This window comes from Octopus bimaculoides, chromosome 1, assembly GCF_001194135.2.
Source record: "Octopus bimaculoides isolate UCB-OBI-ISO-001 chromosome 1, ASM119413v2, whole genome shotgun sequence".
Classification (NCBI taxonomy): Eukaryota; Metazoa; Mollusca; class Cephalopoda; order Octopoda; family Octopodidae; genus Octopus; species Octopus bimaculoides.
The window spans coordinates 126,290,931-126,307,186 of NC_068981.1; the positions used below are offsets into that span (position 1 = coordinate 126,290,931).

General features: G+C 33.9%; 1 protein-coding gene across 1 annotated transcript in view; it reads right to left on the bottom strand.

Moving 5' to 3' along the window:
* The window catches only part of LOC106868011 (ATP-binding cassette sub-family F member 1), a 30,504-nt gene that overhangs the window by 13,230 nt on the left and 1,018 nt on the right, over positions 1 to 16,256 (bottom strand). The window contains exons 2-11 of the mRNA XM_014913108.2: positions 10,127 to 10,210; positions 8,358 to 8,805; positions 7,946 to 8,004; positions 6,656 to 6,769; positions 5,973 to 6,073; positions 5,463 to 5,548; positions 4,695 to 4,831; positions 2,994 to 3,142; positions 930 to 1,013; positions 135 to 259 (exon numbers count right to left, since the gene is read on the bottom strand). Of these exons, the coding sequence (XP_014768594.1) occupies positions 135 to 259; positions 930 to 1,013; positions 2,994 to 3,142; positions 4,695 to 4,831; positions 5,463 to 5,548; positions 5,973 to 6,073; positions 6,656 to 6,769; positions 7,946 to 8,004; positions 8,358 to 8,805; positions 10,127 to 10,210 (1,387 nt within the window). The remainder of the gene's footprint in view (positions 1 to 134; positions 260 to 929; positions 1,014 to 2,993; positions 3,143 to 4,694; positions 4,832 to 5,462; positions 5,549 to 5,972; positions 6,074 to 6,655; positions 6,770 to 7,945; positions 8,005 to 8,357; positions 8,806 to 10,126; positions 10,211 to 16,256) is intronic.

Genomic DNA, 16,256 nt, shown 5'->3' on the forward strand with positions numbered 1-16,256 from the left:
TGGAAGGCGGACGTTAAACGATGATGATGATGATGATGATGATGATGACTGAGTCATACACACAAATCTATATTATATCATCCTCTCACCCTAGTTCTTATCAAAGAATCATGAAGAAAAGAAATATACATTACCATAATTTCCTCGGTAATAGAAAAGTTTCTGTTGGTCTAAATGAATGATGTCAGTACATACATTATCTAAGAAACTCTGGTCGTGAGATACAACAAGTAAAGTCTTTTTCCATGTTTGTAAATAGCTAAAACAAAAATGGAAAATATCATTTAAAATCTGGTTAAAAACATAGTCCATGTTATATTAGGTTTCTGATGTTATGAAATTATCTGAAATTTTTAGTTTGTCTAAATTATCATGTCGGAACATCTCAATAGAAAACTTTGTTTGGTATTGTTCCTAACATATATTTTAAGATTTTTGTTTGAACATAGTTAGTCATAGCAAACTAGTGAATGATAGTCATCAAACTCTACAACAGTAGCCACCATTCCTTCACAAGAACAGTTCTCTGTTAACTACTCACTTCTTCCCACCGTCATGATCACATGGAAAAAAAAACCCATCATAGATGTTGGTATCAATCATTAATGTCTTCTATTTGTAAATATGTGACTAAGTGATTAAATCTAACCTCAAAATCTATAAGAAACATAAACACAGAGGGTGGTTTTCCTTAATATAAGAGATGGTCCATATAGAATTAACACCTTCATGGTACATGGGCACATTCTAAGGTTCTAAACATTAAGTTAAAATCTGACTGCCTGCCTAATGTCTATTACTCTGTTGTATGGACAATACTAAAATTATACCAGACAAGACAAAAAACGCCTTGTAAAATCATGCAGAAAAAAAGTTATACAAGTTTTTTATGGGAGAGAAAAAAGATGAAATTCAAATGAAATACTTACTTATCTAACCAAATAACAGCATTTAAATCTAAATGATTGGTGGGTTCATCAAGTAACAAGAGTGTTGGTTCCAGAAATAATGCTCTGAAAAACATTAAAATAAAGTAGTCTTCTTAATGTATTCTTTTCTTTAATGTCAAGGTGAGATCCACTGGAAAATAAGTACTGAAAGCTGTGTTATATGATCAACAAAGGTTTGTTACATATCTGCATTAGTAGACATATCAAAGAGACTGAAAAAGAGTGAGAAAAGGGAGGATGGACAAATGAAAGCATCAGTATGTGTGCATAGTCACCAAAGAGTTATAAAAAGATTTTAATAATACAAAATGTATTCACGCAGAGGTGTGAAATCTGTGATCTTAGGTTATGAGAAAGAGGGTATTTGCAAAAGTGTAGACTTCACTATTCTTGTTACTTGCTTTCCTCACTTGGTTGTCAATAATAATTTCCAGTTATAGCTGGCTCAAGCCTCCCTCACTTGCTCCTTCAAATGCATTTGCATACCACTCACCAAATATGCCACTAACATTTCAACCATATTTACTGCATTGAGGACATATATCTGACAATGCCTCTCACCATCCTCAGTAACGATGCTTATGGTTTCTCTTGGTTCTTAGATTCAACTCAAGCTGATAATTTGTTTCATCCCATACATGTTTCATGTAAGGGATGACTAATGCAGACACTCCAAACACCTGTCATCTCTTTTGTACCTCCAAACCATAATTGTCTCTGTACCTGTTGAGTTTTCTGACCACTGCTGTATCATGACTTTCTAACACACATCCACATACTACATAGCCACTGCTACCATGTCAATTTTCCATTAAAACTGCCTTCCTATGGTCTCTAGTTGTCTTATCACTTAGACTGGTGGCTTCTTGTCAGAATGCATTATAGCATCCTGGATTGAAAGAACTTTTTGGTTCTCTCCCTGACACTCTTCCACTAATCATTGATGCAATCATCTATTTGCCATCATCTTCAACAATACCCACTCTTACATGATGACACCCTTGATTCTTTTGTAGATGACACTTTTGTGCTCAAGTGTCATCAACTTTCAACCTCACACCAGGCCTGCACTGACTCCATAGACAGCCTCCCCCCAATCATCCTCCAATAGGGGTCATGTCAACAATCTTGTCTCATTCAAAAGCAAAATCTCAAAAACATAATTGCATCTCATCCTCATTTAAACAATAGCAGTATACAACCAGAGACTGCATGATAGTGCCAAATGTTAGGCCTCACTATCACTGAGGGCCTTTCATGGTGAACATACACTATAATATAACTAAGACTGTATCTTAAAGATAGACCTTTTTTCTTCATAGCCATAAAATACTTCAGCCTACAACAATTACTGACTTTTTCTCTCTATAGTACTCAGAAGAGGCCACAATAGAGAACTGCTCCTGAATCTGGACCAGTGCTACTGCACAGACAGACATCCTACATTACATCCAGAGGAAGTCCATTTCGTTGACTGGACTGGCATAAAGTCACTTACAGATATATTCCAGCCACTGACTCACAGATGTTCTGTCCTCTTTCTGCCTTTATTGTCATTTCTACAGTGGCCTCTCTTCCTCAAAGATGGTTGGTCTCATCCCACCTCCACTCAAGCACTCTTGATTTACTTGTCCCTTTTCTCATTACCCATGTATGTCTAATTTCCTAGGCCCCGCATTAACCACAATACTCATTCATTTCTTCCTATATCTTTAATCTTCTGAGACTTTCTTTTTATATAAGTTGCAGACTTGCAAGAGTTTAAGGGTAATGCTAATAGCATTGCTTTCATTACTTTTGGAAAGCCTGTGAAGGTCATTGGTGCTGCCCCTTTCTCCAACCTAGCAAGCACCCACCCCTAAAAGGCAAAGTGATAAAGAACAGTAATTTAAACAAAGTTATTTTAATTGGTCATGATATAATTTACATCATTACATATAAATTGTGAGGTTAGAATTAACAATATGACTGTTGGAAAACTAGTAGCTTTAATCAGATAAAACAAACCAGAATGAAGAGGAAACAAAATCAGAACCCACTAACCTTGCTAACGAAACTCTCATCCTCCAGCCACCAGACAAATCTTTCGTTCGTCTTTCCATCATATTTTTGTTAAATCCCAGACCGGCAAGAATTCTTCGAGCTTTAGCTTCAGCAGCATCAGCTCCAATAGCTCGCAACTCTTCGTATACCTGAGAAATTAAAGTAATGGCAGTTAAGTAGAATTTCAAAATGATTGTAGTTTCTGTGTTCTTGACATAATCCAGAATTAGTTCATGAAGGTATCCTATTTTCCAGACATAATCTGACAGTCACATACAATGTCTACAACCACAACAACAACAACAATAATAATCCTTATAATAATAATACTATAGGCTCACAGCCTGAAACTTGGTGGGAGGACTAGTTGATTACATCAACCCCAGTGTATCACTGATACTTAATTTATTGACACCAAAAGGATGAAAGACAAAGTTGACCTTGGCAGAATTTGAACTCAGAATGTAAGGATGGACGAAATGCTGCTAAGCATTTTGCCCGATGTGCTAATGATTCTGCCAGCTTGCCACCTTAACAATAATAATAATAATGATAAATGATATTAGAAAGAACCAATATTAAGCTGTGTGCTTATGGCAGTGTATTGTAACCCTGACTACCAGTGGAGTGCTTGCTACAAGTAGGAAAACATAACCAGCTGTAAAAACAATTGTTTCAGCAAAACTTTTCTAACCAGCCATATACGTAGAATAAATGTACAGAAAAAACTCTGATTTATTGTCAACAAGCAACATTAAACCTTTGTTGATAAAATGAATCATTGAAAATATTACGCTATTTCAGCCTTCTCCTCTGTCACTAGTTCTTTGGCAAATATTTTTAGATTGCTCCTGCTTTCTTTTGCCTGAAAGCTATTCCAGAGATGTGTTCCTGACCATTTCAAATATATAGCCAAGCCAATAGCTGTTTTGGCATGCAACGTCAAGCACTGATTTGAAATATGTAAGTCATCATCATCATCATCATCATCAAACATCTATTTTCTACTGTCATGGGTGGTATGTTTGACAGGATCTGGTGATCTATAGGGGTGCATTGGACACCAATGTCAGCTGGAAGTTCTATTTAATGTCAACCACTTTACAATGTGTGCTGGGTGCTTATTTGTGCCACTGGTACTACTGAGATTGTCAAGTAGCTTGCAATACAAGGAAAATCCCCCTAGACTAAGTAGCAGATTATCTGAGAGAGGGAAGTGACTTTATGCTTGGTGTTGAGAGACTAACGTATGCTAGAGGGACAAGCACAGTGTTTTGTAAGAAAGGAGATACATGGCTACCCCACATAAGAGCAAGTAAGTCTGCATTGAATATCTGGCTGATAATACAGAGGTATCTGCAGAAAAACTGGAAGCGGTACAATAAGACAGGTCTTATATTTGCTAACTTCTGTTATGGAAATGAAGGCAAATAATTCAGATTAGACAGGAATAAAAGTACTATCTAACATTTAAGTGTTCAACTTAATGAAAAATTTTTAGCTGCAAATATAAAAAAAATAAACAAAATTTTCTTCAACAGTTCATAAATAAATCAAAATTTTTAGTAGCATACATGTAAATGCATTAAAAAGTAAATCTAGAATGTTAAAATAAATAGATGTGAAATAAGAGAAATATACAAGCCTATATCATACATAAAACTGAAAAAATAACTATCACTATTTAATGAAATAACTTACAGAATTAAGTCTGTCTAAGTCAGCAGTCTGAGTCTTGCTTTGTGCCAACAGCTTCTTCTCCTCTTCCAATAAAGCAGTTCTTTTTGTGTCAGATCTGATGACAGCATCAATAGATTTAGTGTCATCAGCCACAACCTCTGCAAATAAACAAGACTTGCTCTTTAATACAAGTTAAGTACAGGAATATTTTTTTGCTGTAAATTGCATTTCACACACACACACACACACACACAAATATTCACTCATATAAACTAAAATCACTCAACACAATTCCAAAATGTATTAGTAAAATCCACACTTTAAACCCCTTCCCAATACCTTTGGTAGGAGATGAACACACACACACACACACACATATATGATGGGCTTCCACACAGTTTCCTAAACCAAATTTACTTGAAGCATTGATTGGCCTAGGGCTACAATAAAATATATTTTCCCACAGTCTTGCACCATGGGACTGAACTTGAAACCACATGGTGGTAAGCAAGCTTCTTAATCACACAGCCAACTTTTGTTTAAAAAGAAATCATTTATTTCAATACTCATTAAATTATCAACATCATGTAACTAGCCAGTGCACTGGTGTATATAATGAATTTCAGTTTAATTACATCTGTCCTTTTTATTTCAATACAAATATCAATCAGTATCTAAGTCAAGTCATAAAATTTTGGTAGCACCTTCTCTTAGCACGTTTAATATCTTATTAGGTTGTATGTTTGTGAATATGTATAAGTATCAGAGCATAAATAAACTGCAACTAACCTTGTTCACAATACAAAATATCAATATTGGAAGGAATATTCAATGCACGTTCAGCTATATGTTTTAGTAAAGTTGTTTTACCATGACTGAAATAAGATTGTATAGAATAATAAGTATAAAAATAACAAGAGAAAGGGGTTTTGTTGTTGTTTAGCCCCAAACCCTTCCCCAGATAAATAAAAAAAAATTCCAACAATAACCACTTCATTTTCCTCTCTTAGTGTTTGCAGCAGCACATTAACCACTGTTTTCCATATATCCTTTTTTTTAGGACAGAGAGATTTGGCTAAATAAAGAACGAGTTTTTAAAGTACAAATGATTTTGTACTTTATATTTACTGGATGGTTAATTTTCATTTCAATGCAAGAAGATGAATCTTAGTATAAAATAGAGATGAATTTCGACTTTAACATAAATTCCAAATTTGGTCAAAACAGCTCAGCAAAGAATTTAAAATTAGCTAAAAGAGAAGGAAGCAGCTTTAAGGTGAGAAACAATAAAATACATACCCATTAGGTCCAACTAACCCATACCGCCTCATATTAGTAATGTGAAGTGTTGCACTAACAAAAAGATCTTTGCCTCTTGCTGATATAGAAAAGTTTTCAACCTATAACAAAAACAAGTCATGTACAGCTTGAGGTTTGAATATAAATTTTTGGTTAAATATAAAATCTTAGTTAACTTAGCAGGGTCATTTATAAGTATTCTTTATCACATACAACACCAGCTGAATAAAGTAAAATCAAAAATTCTTTAGATTGGAGTCTTAACTGCTTAACAAATTTAGTTGATCTAATTATGTGAAGAAATTTAAACCAGCCATATCCTGCCAAATATTCTACTGTTTTATGCTCAAAGTAACCAGATCCAGCCTCTCACACCTACCCAACAATGTCATTCTAAAAATAAACAATCACATTAACAAAAATTCATAGCTATGAGATAATGTATGATTAATTCAAAACAATGTGAATAAATAAGCATTACATTTGACAGAGTAATCTGAATGCAAAAGGGTTAATTATTAGCAGCTTGATGATTTACACTGATGTCTTGTTAGAACTTACATGCTAAATGCTGTGGTTATCAGAATGATCCAAGAGGACCGTTTAATTACAAAGGGCATGGAACCTATTTAGAAGGGGGAATAAAAACAGGAATAAAGATAAAGTATGCAATATTGATTTACCTTGATATCTTGTTGATTATCAAGCAAGTTACCTGCTTTAGCAGATTTCTCTGCCTGTGACACAGTAAATTGCCGGATATCTCCCTCTTCTTCAAGTTGTTTTTGAAATTCCATCTGTGGATAAAAAAAAAAATCATATAAGAGAAATAAAAATATTTCTATTTCTCAATAGAATTTAATCAATAGGATCTTGCTTTTAGACAGTCATCATCATTTAATGCCCATGTTCCATGCTGGTATGGGTTGTACAGTTCAACAGGATCTGAGGGTCCAAAGACTGCACTGTTGTCTATTGTCTACTTTGGCACAATGCCCTTCCTAGCACTAACCACTTTGAAAAGATGATATAAATAAATACATCTAGAAATTTCTGTTCACATAAGTTTACACATTTTAAGACTAAAGGTTAGATATTGCAGACTGCCTGTTTCAGCTAATTTCCAAAATCATTAGCTACTTCAAAGAGTTTACTAAAATAAAGTGGCATTTTATTTCAATAAAGCAGTTCTCTTATTGCCACATATTTAGTAAATAAACAAAACTTAATTCTATACATAGTACGAGTTCTTTTCCTCTTTTTGATTGCATCAAACATATAGCTAAAAAAAAACAAAAAAACAGTATATGAAACTGGGCATAACAATTTTCAATTTCACTCACATAAACTAAAAACACTGTATCACTCTTCCTTATGATTTCCTTTCTAGTAAATAACAGAAGCCACTAAAAATCTAATGTTTAAATCATTAGTTCAGTATCTTGTTTTGTGATGTGTGTGAGTGTGTGTATATATATATATATATATATATATATAAAGAATAATAATAAATGGAGTAAAACGCATATAAACAATAAGTTCCTAAGGAACTTATTGTTTATATGCGTTTTGCTCCATTTATTATTATTATTCATATCTACTCAAAATACATCACTTTAACTTGGTATTTCTACCTATTTAACGGGTGTGATATCCCAGTTTTTGTGTGATTTTTGCTACCTATGGTAACTATTAACATATTTACATTATCAAAGTTTTTTCAACCAAGATAATATATATATATATATATATATATATATATATATATATTATATATATATATGATAGTGAAATTCTAATTTAATCCTCAAAATTTTAATGCAACCAGTTCTATATGTAGGTTGTTGTCATAGAAACAAGGACAGAATTGGCATGAATTATTGCATACACTGTTATGTTTTGGCAAAAACACATGACTGTCTACTTCTAACTACTTTTAAGAAATATCTAAATATCTAATAATTATTCCATACCTGTTTCTGGATTTTCTTCAATTCTTTCTTGCTTAGTTTCACCTTTGCTGGCTTTTTTTCTGAAGAAAATAAACAAATACATTTATGTGCCAGTGCAATTGTACATCACTTCCTTTAGAAAATATACACAAATTACCATTCATAGACAATATATCACTAGATTTCTGACATAGACAGTAAGCCACATATTTAGAAGAGAAATGACAAGTTGTAAACATCCTTTACCAAAATTATTAGGGAAGTATACAGAAGGGATTCTTCTAGTGCTAGCCACAACAATGCTGGATAAACAGGAAGCCAGAGAGCTAATATTGTATCTATGGTACAGTATAATCTGTGATATTGTGTTACAGTATGATCTGTAGTACTGTGCTATGTCAGAATAGATATGGTCTAACGAGTGGAATAATACCTTCTTCTACAGCTGCTTCATCACCTGGAACATCCTCAGGAGTGGATTCTTTAACAGAATCTTCTTCTTTGGGAATGATTTCTTCTGGCGTTTCCATTGGAGTTTCTTCAGCTTCTTCTTTCACTTTCCCTTCATTAATCCCATTTTCCAATCCTTCTTTTCCATCATTATCATTCTGGTCCATATATTCCTCATCCTCAGAGTCACTCAAGAATCTATGCTTCTTTTTCTTCTTCTTTTGTTTCTGCTGCTTCTTATTCTGGGCTGGTTCCTCTTCAGAGTCTGATGCAGGCAAACTGGCAGGTTTTTCATCATCAGAATCTTGAAATCTCCTACCCTTCTTTTTGCTTTTCTTTTGTTTGGCATTATTTTTCTCATTATTATCGTTGGTTTGAGATTTTTTGCCTTTTTTGTTGTTCTCCTTCACAGACACAAGTTCGTTTTCAATCTGCAAATAACAATTTTAAATTATCACAATCATTGTATGATAACTGCTATATTTATCATCATCATCAACATAATCAACAACGACCACTACTGCTACCACTGTTACCATCACAAAAGTACTGCTACAACAACAACTACTACTACAATAACCATTGCTAACATTACTACCATCAACACTGCAACCCCTCTTTTCACCAGTACAACTACCACCAATATTATTATCACTGCAACACATACTAACACTACTAAAAAGGGTAAAGATCCCTTTTGGTCATGAATGACCATGGGTTTGCACCTAGAAAGTTACCCTCCAAGGCACAAGTCCGGGCAAGGTTGTTTATGGAAGACCAGCAGTTGCCAATGCATACCAGCAATGTTCTCCACGCCACTAATGTTATCCAAGGGAAAGGCAAAGGCTTCGCACCAATCACGTCGCAACTCATTTCCACAGCTGGGTGAACTGGAGCACTGTGAACACCCACCCTAGCTGGGAATTGAATTCACTACCTTGTGATTGTGAGCCTGATGCTCTAACACGACTATTATTGCTCTAGTCACCACTAACATTGCAATGTTACCTGTATTACATAATTCACTATATCATTAGCAGCATAGCTTGGTTAAAAATACACGCATGCACATATGTAATTAAACAATACAACTTTGGAGTAGTACTAGGGTAGTTGTATTTGATCTGAGACCATGTGTTGTGAACAAAGCAATTACATTGGGGGGAGATACCATTTGAGGCGTTTAAAATCATATGAAACTATCAAAGTTTCAAGGAACAACTGCATTGTGATCACTGTTAGTAAGTGTTGTTGTTTAGCCACAAGTCAGCTTTTATTAAGCCTTAGAGATATAACAAGCATAGCTGAATATAACGATATGAGATACTGAAATAGTCCAATTAATCAGAATTTAAACTGAATTCAGTAACACTAACAGGTGCTTCTACATAGTCACTTGACCTGCAACAAATAACAAACAAATTCTCAACCATCTTAAAAAAAAAAAACTATAGACACATTAAACAATACAGTCCTAGACATACAAAAAGGTGGGATGATCACAGTTGGAATGCCTTTTATCAAGTAGTCATTTGATCAAAAGCTTCCAAGCTGTGTCCTGCTATGAAATTTGGTGATTAACTGAGTCAAGAATAATACCTCACCTAAAGGTTGTCTTTACACAGAACTCTTTTAGGTTTTGTGCAAAGACAACAACAGAAATCTTGAGTTACCTTCTTCAAAACTTCACTTAACACTGCAAGTGTAAGGAACAACATAGAAGAGAGAACAAAAACTGGAAAGAATTCTTACTTTACTGCTATTATCTTCACTGTCTTCTGCAATTAATTCAGCGAGTAACTCAGCTTTCTTCTTTTTGGTAGTTTTAGCTTTGGCCTGAAAGATAGAAAAAAAAAAGAGTTAGTTTAATAATAATTGCACAATATTGTTGAGATATAAAACAGTCACTCATTAACATTCATCTTTACCCATTTATAACTGGAACAGTGAGTCAACAATTTTTCTTTGGCATGGGGGGGCAAACCAACATGTGCTTTTTGTGTTGTGAGTTTTAAGTCATTTAAATTGGCTATATCTAGTCCAAATATTTTGTTTTATGTTCAAACTGGCCAGAAATGGCTTCTCACACCTTCTTCACAATATCATTCTAAAAATAAACAATTACACCACTGAGATCTTGAAGTACGTATCACTGTAGAGCTCCGTAGAAAGAGTGACAAGAACAGTTTGACCACACAAACCCCATTTTTCACCTGATCATTTTCAAGTCAAAATACATTTTTTGTGGACAATTATATATCATTTGAAAGTTCTGGATGTGAAATTTCTTCTCACATACTTTTGATCAAAATCTGACACTTACATATCATGCCAGGTTCCCTCAATCACCATTGTATTTTCACTCATTCACAATGTTTGACTCGTTTTTGTTTTTGATTGCTGAAAGGTAGGACTCATTCTAGTCCAGTGTACTGGAGCATTATAACTTGATTTGTGTCAAAAAAAGATAGTCACGAAGAGGACTTGTTTTTGCTTGATTTTGATATAAAAGTCAAAATTTTATTGTTAATTTTCACATATTTTCTTCAAGACATTTATACCATAAGAGAGAAATATTTCTTGTGAATTCAATACGACCATTGCTGAATGTGTCCATATGATGTGAGAGTGCAAAGCCAATAAAAAGGATAATATCCACTGACGCTACTAGTTAAAATGGCATATTTCTGCAATGGTGAGAGCTGAAACATGATCCAAGGCTACAAATATCAAGTTTGAGCAAGGATTTCAGAAATAGATGAACTAATTGGTAAATAAACATATTTCTATAAAAAAAAAAAATGCACTAAATTAAGCTACATAAATCTTCTAGAGGCCAAAATTAGCATGGAATCATCATATTGAGAATGTTGTTTAGTCCCTCTCACTGTTTTAACATGGGGACAATGACGTCTGAATAAATTTGTACTTATTTGAAAATTTATGATTTTTTTTTAAAACATCCCTTCTGATTTAGGCCAATTTTGTTTGTATATGCACCTCAAAATGATGGTAGATGCCTTTTTGGTAGAAAAAAGAAAGAATTAAAAAAAATATTTTTAGACAGAAACTTGCGTGATTTACCTGTTGTTTCTAGCACTTCCCACGACCACCTAGTACCTTCCTCATTTCTTTGTCACTCTGTCATGTATGAATATTTTTTGATATTTTTCTCCCCATAAACATATTTTATGGAATGATGATGAAGTAACACATGGGTCTAGTTTAGCTCAATGATGGTTCATTACTGAGATTTAAGCAAGAAAAATATTTTGTAATTTAAATTTTTAACCCCATCCCTGCACCAAGCAAGTCCATGTGTGTGTAAAAAAAAAACAAAAAAACATTTACTAACAGAAAAGTATGTTATTAAAATAAAATATCTTTTACACACCTTTTTAAATTACAGTGGATAAATCCTAGCAATGACCTTCTCAGGCTCTCCAATGTTTTAAAATTATAAACAGAAACAAAGGGGAGCATGGTTGAAAAAAAATTCTTAAATTTTTTTAATAGTATACTTTTCTGTTAGTAAATATGTTTTTTCTTATATGCATACAGGCTTGCTTGGTACCAGCAGGGTGTGGAAACAAACAGGGAAGTTACCAAGTGGTCGTAGGGTGTGCTATGTTGGCGTCCCAATTCAAAACTCTGTCATTTAACTGTTTATAACCATTTTTAATTGTCAATTAAAATTTTATTGAAATCGTATCATCTTCCAAAATCTCAGGATTTATTTAGCTCTATACCTACTACAAATATGCCAAAACTCAAGTTACGGTAGCTTGTACTTTTGGATTTAGCAAGGCCTGAAAACACATGAAAAGCTTAATTAGACTTTACATAAATAATTTTAAAATTACAAAAAAAATAATAATAATAATAATAATAAATAAATAAATAAATAAAGTTTCATTTTCAAGAACCTGGAGAAAAAGATAAAAAAGAGAACTGCTATCCCATGGACTCTATTTGTATAATTTGAAATTGATTATCACCTCAGTTTCACAAATATGACTAATTATTCATTTAGGGAAGATTTCAACCAATTCGCTGACCATTCAAATGTCATATTTCCTAAAATATCCAAATTTCACAAATGAGCTATCAGAATGTTTCTTTTTGGATGTTCTCCAAGAAAAAGTAGAACAGAAGTTAGATTTCAATATTTTCAAAAGTTCAGTGATACCTACATGATGCTACAGATAATGCATGATGAATTCAAAACAATGTGAATAAATAAGCACTGCATTTGACAGAGTAATTTGAATGCTAAAGGGTTAAGGTGAATAAATAAAGAGAAATTTACTTTCATAGATGCGGGAAGTATTAAATACCACAAATTTACTTAAACCATCATCATCAGTGATATTTGATGACACTGGACTTGGGTGTTAAATGGCTATGATGATGAAATACAGATTGGACTTAATCCAACACTTCACAGTCTGGCAAATGTTGATCTGCTACCAAGGGTAACTACTTGTAGCACTAAGCAGCTTAACTTTGTTTTCGTGATACGATCTTGCTTGTTTTTGATCTTCAGCAGAATTTTAACCTTTTGGGATGTCAAAGAGACTAAGAGGTGAAAATAGTGAGACTAGTGTTGAGAAGAATAAGTATAAAGCATTATTTATGCTTGAAAAGGTGGGGTTTCTTAAGAAATTAGATTAAAAATCTGCTAACAAGGTGTATTTCTAATATAATTTGACCAGGTGCATTAATTTGAATTATCATTTTTGCTTTTAGACTTTATAGTACATGAAACAGTTAAAACGTTGATTGAAAGCTTGTTAATTGTAATATTTCCTAGTTTTGTTTTGGCTTTGACAATAAGACATACACACACTATATATGTATATATATATACCTGTGCTTGTGCCACATAAAAAGTACTAAGTCCACTCTGATGAGTGGTTGGTGTTAGGAAGGGCATCCAGCTGTAAAATTCCTGCCAAAACAATCACAGAAGTCCAGTGCAGGCTTCGGCCTAACCAGCTCTTGTGGTATTGTCCCACCCATGCTAGCATGTAACACGGATGTTAAATGATGATGATATATATATACACACACACGTATGTGTGTGTGTGAAATATAGTAGTTAAACTACATTTACATAGAGAGACCACTAAATAGTGAATTTGTTTTCCAGTATTTTCCATGGTTTGGCAATGTTTCTGGATTTAAGAGACCCATATCAAATTCAATTAAATGCCATATTCAGCAATGTACAGTTCATGTATGACTTCTATGAGTTCACATATAATTAAACGTACCTCTGCAGTCAGTTACAGTATTTGCATCATCATCATCATTTTATATCCACTTTTCTACACTTGTATGGGTTACATGGAATTTGCTGAGGCAGATTTTTTCTAGCTGAATGCCCTTCCTATTGCTAAACCTTGCCCGTTTCCAAGCAAGGTAATATTTTCCCATGGTCAGTCTTGTTTTCACAGGATGTTAGCAGTAAATGACATTTTTTGTATGACTGTGATACTCATTTACAACTATCACAAGCTGTGTAAACAAGGAGACAAAAATATTCCCACATTCACAGTCTACTGTCAAACTGTCCAACCCATGTCAGCATGGAAGGAGGAAATTAAAGGATGATGATGATGATACACACACAATGGGCCTCTTTCAGTTTCCTTTGGCTAAATCTACTCATAAAGGTTTGGTTAGTCCAGGGTTACAGTAAAAGATACTTGCCCGAGGTGTCACACATTGGAACTAAAGCCAAAACCACGCACCTAGAAAGTAAATTTCTTAACCATATAGTCAAGACTGTACGCATACATTTTTGGCAGTCAAATTCCTCCTATTAACTATATGTTAATAGAAATAATATTTCTACAGCAAAAAATATGAATATGTAGAATGTAGACTGGTTATTATTTAATCTTTAAATACAATTTGATAAGATTTACTTCAAGAGATGAAACCAAAATTAATATCAACTTTCAAATATCTGTCAGTTATTTACTTAAGTCTCCTGGATTATTTGTTGCTAATGCAGACTCACATGGATTCTTTAGATTTTGGATTAACTTTATTATGGTAACCCACCACAAGGTCCAGTCTTTGTTGCATTGTGGTGGCTTCTGTGCCTCAATGACCCCGAGAGCTATGCTAGTGGAGCACAATCTCCTGGTAGGACCTCACATGCTGGACAGGTCAAAAGACAGAGGCCAGACTAAAATAGATCATCTCTTTTCGGAGGTAAAAATGGGTTTGTGTGTGGGTGAAACCTGTTACCTAAAGAAAAAGCAGAATTACAGAAGCATTCCAACAAGACCTATGAGGAAAGCTCCCGCCATACAGAGGGAGAGGCCCAGGCAGCCCAGAGTTGAGAGCAGTGGAGAAAATTCATTGATGGCCTATGTTTCACAAGTGGCAAACAGCTTAAGTAAGTATTATGGTTATCAGGTAATTTTCAAACTTTTTTCATTTTTCATCCATTGTTTGGGGTAGGGATAACTTTGCTAAATCTGAGCACACACTGATTTTTCAGTGCGAATCCCTTTCTTACAACTCCTAACCACTCAACTATAAAGTAGGAACAGTAGACTGAGGTAAATTGAGCTACATTACAAATACAGGTGATAGCAACAAAATAGCAGTAGTAAGATTGTATTTATAACCCTGTGCGAGATTACTTTTGAGATATCCTTTATTTTGAGAATGAAATATGACTTATAACTTAATCTGTTCACTAATCCTTCTGACTTTCATGATTTTCACACTACATGAACTCACTATAGATTACATTTCCCCCAAACAAAATAGCTTTCATAATGATCATTTTTTTTTTATTGTCACATGTCTTGGGGATATTAATTCTTTACAAGGTCCCACATTAAGAGGGAAAAGAAGATATGGGGATACACTGTTGAACTACCAGCTGATAAGTTGTGAATCTGTATTTTGAGCAGGTATTTGTTATATCCCACCTTACCATCTTGCACAAAAAAAAAAAAAAATGAAAATAACGAAAAAAAGGTGGGGGAGCAGACCTTCAGAGAATTGTACCAATAAGGGACTGAGTGATATACATTTTTCATTTGCTCAATGTTGTTGAATCCAGAGCTCAGCACAGGCAGGAAAAATTGGTCTGCAGTAATATGATCAATATTCTTATCAACCTACTTTATTGTTGTTACTCTTTCGAGCATTAGCACTTCTAGCACTCTCTTTTAACATAAATTATTTTATTCATTGCTGATTTCAACTCTTTACTTGTTCACACATCTATCATAACCTCTCTTACTCTCTGCTAACACAGATCTCTTTACTCGTGGTACTATCACCTCCTAACATGAAGCTGTCTGTTATTGTATCTCTACCGTTACTCCCTCCTCTACCATCTTTTTTGCTTAGAACCCTCAAATTCATACTTTCTTTTATTTATCTTCTTTGCCAGGTTTGTCGTGGACGAAAAGAGACAACATGAATGAGAGAAGATGCTTTTAGTTTTGCAAGGGACAAAGTAAACTCTATGCTGCTAAAATATACTTAATGTACACCGTCAGTGGTGAACAAACGAAGAAACTATAGGGCAAAGTGGATTCTTTAATCATATTGAGGACAGAAATATACTGTTGGAAATGTCGGATGTGTTCCCTCAATCCTCTCGAAGGGTAGCAACTTCAAATACATACTGACTTGGACCATAACGACTCGACCATGAACAACAATAGTAAAATAATGTTACGGACGACTCGTTGTTCCGATATTTTAGGCGAGACAGCTAATAAAACAAATGTAGCCAGCTTAGTCATCAACCAGTTATATTCAAGGACTAATTTTTTTTAAAGACAATGTGTGTACACACACACACACACACATATATATATATATATATATATATATATATATA